The following is a 6,000-nucleotide window of genomic DNA, read 5'->3' as shown; positions in this document are numbered from 1 at the left end:
AATTGACATTGCACAAAATATACAGTGTTACTATATTTAGGAAATAAACAAAACTAGTTGCAATACATTAATTCTTTTTTTATGCATCTGAATAAGAATAAAAGTTCTGTAATGTTTTTTGTTTAATTAAAATTAGTAATACAATAAATTTGGCAAAGCGTTTGCAATGTAGGTTCAAATACATGTGGATTTACGTAGGAGGTATATTGTAACATCCATTATTATGTATATCTCTGAGTTTGCGCTAAGTATAGATATATCGAGAATTTTCACACAGTGTTGTTTACAAAGCGAAAGAAGCACGTCATATTAGAATTGAGAATGGAAATGGGGAATGTGTCATAGAGACAACAACCCGACCAAATAAAAAAACAACAGCAGAAGGTCACCAACAGGTCTTCAATGTAGCGAGAAATTCCCGCACCCGGAGGCGTCCTTCAGCTGGCCCCTAAACAAATATATACTAGTTCAGTGATAATGAACGCCATACTAATTTCCAAATAATAAAATACATCAAACGATATTAGTTGAATGCATTGGGAATCTGAGGTTAGAAAACCAATTAAACAATAAATTCTTTTTTTAAATTTATTTATTGATGTTTAATCTACAGACACAAATAATATTCATGAAGACAAGCATATATTTGTACAATATATGAATATATGATATGAATAAGTTACAACCATTGATGGTCTGTATGCAGAAATCATTTGATTTTCGGGGGGGGGGGGGGGGGGATTTATTTGATAAAAAGAATGTTTCCAGTTTTTTGAGACAAAAATAATTTGTAATTGACTCTGAGAAAAACATTATGTTTGCTTCACCCTCAACAAGAAGACCTTAATATACAAATATAAACCTGTCTCCCTGGGTTATGCCCACCTTATCTAAGAGCCTAATGTTCTTTCCTCTGTATTAACAATCCAACCTTATATCTATTTGTATTATTTTGGGGTTTACACCATTTACTGATGAAGGGGGTTCTCAAAACAAAAATATCACTATGTTGCACATTTACGAATGAATATATAGCTTTAAAGTCAGAGCTATTTATAACGACAATGTTATGTTTTTAAAAAAAAGATTAATTTAGTGTATGTAAACAAGGCGTATATTTGTTCCACATCCTTTCTGACAATATCATACATGTATAACCTCATAATGACCATTACTGATCTTTAATAATCAAAATAATTCCATTATACAATTTGACCTGAAGCAATTGAAATACACTTAGATTTATTGACAATATACATGTATTTTCACAGTTGAGAGACATTTAAATTTAAAAATAATTATTGTATAAGTAAAACGTGGTCAGGTCACGTTTTAGGGACAGCTAATGAGTTACTTTTCTAAAATGAAGATGTGGAGATTTGTGATTGTGTGTTTAATGGCATATATACAAAACGGTAAGTTTATTTTTTTATATTTTAATGCATGTCGATTATAAACCCGTATATGATAATTCTCGTAAAACAAAGGTATAAATCATAAGACTGTCAAAGAATATTTTTCACAGGTAAAAACATTAACGAAATTGTGTCAAAGTAATCCTGAGTGAATTGATTAAAGGTCATAAATTGAAGAAGTAGAAATATTTGCGTGTCCAAGGGAAGGGGGCATTGTTGACCGTGTGGCTATTTATTCACATATAATACATGTTACGATTATTGTACCTGTATGTATTGGTTAAACGTTGTTTTGTGGACTAATTATTATAATTTTACAAACTGTCAATTGTTGTATTGCTTTCTTTTTTTTATTTGAGAAGTTTGCAATACAATAATTATTTGACAACTGAATAAAGAATGATTTTAAAATCCATAGGACATAAAGCTTTATATAAATTATAAAAAAGAAGATGTGGTATGATTGCCAATGAGACAACTATCCACAAAAGACCAAAATGACACAAACATTAACAACTATAGGTCACCGCACGGCCTTCAACAATGATCAAAGCCCATACCGCATAGTCAGCTATAAAAGGCCCCGATAAGACTTATATAAAGTCGGTATTTGCATACGAGTACAAACATCAGCTCTATAGAGCTTTTCAAACCAAGAGAGCAACAATAAATAGTTATTGCTTCAAGAGTTTGCATGAATCCAGAAATATAACAATACGACGAGAAGGTACATATACATGTATGTGACAGTTACATGTACATATGCCTTCAATCAGAAGTAATGGCTAACGCAATCTTCACCAACCCACACGACATGCACTGGACATTCAGCAAACAACAGTCAATCAACTATTCATACAAAAAATAAGCTAGATAGCAGGGCTGATGTACATGCCATAGGTGAAATTAGAAATAGTCAACTTGGAATTGCACAAAGTCATGTTTTTCCCTTGCTGTTTATGACGTATGTACACTAAATCCATTGGATGTTGGATGTGTACGGATTGATAGTTTAGTCTTAGATGCATGATTTATTTATTAGTTGTTAGTGACTTTGAACTTGCTGTGAGATAACTGCGAGTACTCTCAGATCTGTTCATTGTATTTTTTTTTTGGTTGGTTTCGGGATGTATAAGTACCCAGCCACGTCCACTTGTATTTTTGTCCATCTGATGAGTTAAGCCCTTTTCAACTGAGTTGTATAGTTCGTTCTTATGTTGTACTGTTATGCCTGTCCCAGGTTAGGGGGGGGGGGTTGGAATCTCGCTTACATGTTTAACCCCGCCACATTATTTATGTGTGTGCCTGTCCCAAGTCAGGAGCCTGTAAATTCAGCGGTTGTCGTTTGTTAATGTGTTACATATTTGCTTTTCGTTCATTTTTTTTTACATAAATGAGGCCGTTAGTTTTCACGTTTGAATTGTTTTACATTGTCTTATCGGGGCCTTTTATAGCTGACTATGCGGTATGGGCTTTCTTCATTGTTGAAGACCGTACGGTGACCTATAGTTGTTAATGTTTGTGTCATTTTGGTCTTTTGTGGATAGTTGTCTCATTGGCAATCATACCACATCTCTTCATATAAGAACTGTCTTGTGATTGGTCCTAAAAATCGGAAGAGCATTTTAGTTAAGGAAAAAAATTAGCATGAATATGGACTTGGAGATGGGAATACGTGAACATGTTCAGCTTTCTTGTTTTAATGTGCATTCATCCCCCCTTTTTTTTTTACATAAAGTAAAATACACGACGTCAAATGCATTATTATTGTTTACCTCTGCAAATTGTATAATTTTCTTCTGTTTTTTTTAGCATTATCAAATGACTGCTCCCCTGCTAATGTACAGAACAATCTCCTATCGTGTTTGAATGGAATATGGAACAAGGCTAACGACAAGAGTGCATTCTGGTATGGAAGTAATTGGGCGAGTATTTGTGGATATAATCCATTTGCAGCACCCTACTGTACTGTCATACAACAGCCTTATACACCACATAGTCTACTTAATAGGGTTTATGGATTGGACTGGAATTTGACCGTGAATCCACTGAAACAGTACCTAGATGTTACGTATCAAACACCTACAGGTAAATAGTAAATTTTCATTTTACTGAACACAGTAACCCCCGGAACACCATGAAACCTTTTCATAATTATAAACAAATTGAAAAAAGGGGACCATGAAATGTTCGCACAGCAAAAAATGTTTGCTCCTGTCCTAAGTCAGGACTCTGATGTGCAGTAGTTGTCGTTTGTTTATGTAATTTATAGTTACGTGTTTCTCGTTTCTCGTTTTTATGCCCCACCTACGATAGTAGAGGGGCATTATGTTTTCTGGTCTGTGCCTCCGTTCGTTCGTTCGTTCGTCCGTTCGTTCGTCCCGCTCCAGGTTAAAGTTTTTGGTCAAGGTAGTTTTTGATGAAGTTGAAGTCCAATCAATTTGAAACTTAGTACACTTGTTGCTTATGATATGATCTTTTTAATTTTTAGCCAAATTAGACATTTGACCCCAATTTCACGGTCCACTGAACATAGAAAATGAAAGTGCGAGTTTCAGGTTAAAGTTTTTGGTCAAGGTAGTTTTTGATGAAGCTGAAGTCCAATCAACTTGAAACTTAGTACACTTGTTGCTTATGATATGATCTTTCTAATTTCAAAACCAAATTAGACTTTTGACCCCAATTTGACGGTCCACTGAACATAGAAAATGAAAGTGGGAGTTTCAGGTTAAAATTTTTGGTCAAGATAGTTTTTGATAAAGATGAAGACCTAACAACTTGAAACTTAGTACACATGTTCCATATGGTATGATCTTTTTAATTTTAAAGCCAAATTAGATTTTCTACCCAATTTCACGGTCCATTGAACATGGAAAATGATACTGCGAGTGGGGCATCCGTGTACTTAAAACACATTCTTGTTTTTATATAGATTAGACCGATCGTTTTCCTGTTTGAATGGTTTTACACTAGTAATTTCGGGGCCCTGTTTAGCTTATTGTTCGGTGTGAGCCAATGCTCCGTGTTGAAGGCCGTACATTGACCTGTAATGGTTTACTTTTATAAATTGTTATTTGGATGGATAGTTTTCTCATTGGCACTCATACCACATCTTCTTATATCTCTTTATTCATGTGTCTTTATCTCGTTTTTTTTATATAGATTAGACCGATCGTTTTCCCGTTATAATAGCCGTTGAATTTTGAAAATTATAAACAAATTGAAAAAAGGGGACGATGAAATGTTCGCACAGTAAAAAAACAAACAAACAAAAAAGGGGTGCCAATTAGCCTCGGAACTCTCTCTCATCCGTTAGATCAGCTTATACATTATGTCATATATCGCATCTCTGTAAGTGAGGTAACGTTTGATTTTAAGGGTGGTGGGGTTAGGATGAATTTTGGAAAAAAGCATAGGCAGGACAAGAGTTTTGAGTGAAAAAAAGGCAGGATATATGTAAGATATTTTGCTTGAAAAGGGCAGGATGACAATTGAGGAAAAAGGAAAAACTAATAAAAAAAGGCAGGACCAAAAAGCGTGAAAAAGAAAAAGCAGAAGAAAGATTCCAACCATAAACAGGGCAGTACAACATTTTCATGGTGGACCCCAAACCTCCATAAAAATTAAATGGTAGCTCCCTTAGAGAGATTGACACTTTCAAACATTGAAAAATTGGTGAAAGCTATACTGCTCAAACAATCGACAATTTAATCCTTCAGATGATGGAACATCTCTTGAAAATTTAAATAGTTCTTTAACAAAAATCAAAAACATCTCAAATTCTAACATATGGCTAGGAGGAGACTTTAACTTAGGCCATATTGATTGGTCAGTACCATCTATTATTGCTGGAAAACCAGAACAAAAATTACACCAACAACTTCTAGACATAGCTTTTGACCATAATTTACAACAAATGGTAGATATAGAAACACGCAAAGACAGAACACTAGATCTTCACAAACAATCCATCTAGCGTAAATAAAATGACTTTACCACCAATTGGTAAGGCAGACCATGATATAGTTACCACCAATTGGTAAGGCAGACCATGATATAGTATACCTTGAAATTGACACATGGCTAAAAAGGGTACGGGAACTTACTAGAAAAATCATGAAATTTAATAAAGCAAATTGGGAGAACATAAAAGCTGATCTCACTGTATTATTAACAACAATACAAGAAAAATACAAACACAGTAATGTAAATGAATTGTGGGAAAACTTTAAGATAAACCTCATAAAATCTATAGAAACAAATGTACCACACAAAATGATAACCTACAAACATAGATTACCTTGGGTAACAGACAAACTGCGTAGGCTTATAAATAAGAAAAACAAAGCTTATCAAAAGAGGGACGGAAGATACCAAAGGGATAGTCAAACTCATAAAGCTAAAACAAACTGACAACGCCATGGCTAAAAATGAAAAAGACAAACAGAAAAACAATAGTACACATGACACAACATAGAAAACTAAAGAATAAACAACACGAACCCCTCCAAAAACTAGGGGTGATCTCAGGTGCTCCGGAAGGGTAAGCAGATCCTGCTCCACATGTGGCACCCGTCGTGTTGTT

At 34.4% G+C, this 6,000-nt stretch overlaps 1 protein-coding gene across 1 annotated transcript in view; it reads left to right on the top strand.

Annotated features, from left to right (window-relative positions):
* The first annotated feature begins 1,234 nt into the window (after positions 1-1,234).
* LOC134681437 (uncharacterized) overlaps positions 1,235-6,000 on the top strand; it is a 31,298-nt gene continuing 26,532 nt past the window's right edge. Inside the window, exons 1-2 of the mRNA XM_063541069.1 lie at positions 1,235-1,415; positions 3,228-3,503. Coding sequence (XP_063397139.1) covers positions 1,346-1,415; positions 3,228-3,503 — 346 coding nt within the window. The 5' untranslated portion in view covers positions 1,235-1,345. The remainder of the gene's footprint in view (positions 1,416-3,227; positions 3,504-6,000) is intronic.

The sequence above is a fragment of the Mytilus trossulus genome, chromosome 8 (assembly GCF_036588685.1).
Source record: "Mytilus trossulus isolate FHL-02 chromosome 8, PNRI_Mtr1.1.1.hap1, whole genome shotgun sequence".
Lineage (NCBI taxonomy): Eukaryota > Metazoa > Mollusca > Bivalvia > Mytilida > Mytilidae > Mytilus > Mytilus trossulus.
The sequence above is the reverse complement of the archived record's forward strand: the minus strand, read 5'-3'. Positions and strand labels throughout refer to the sequence as shown.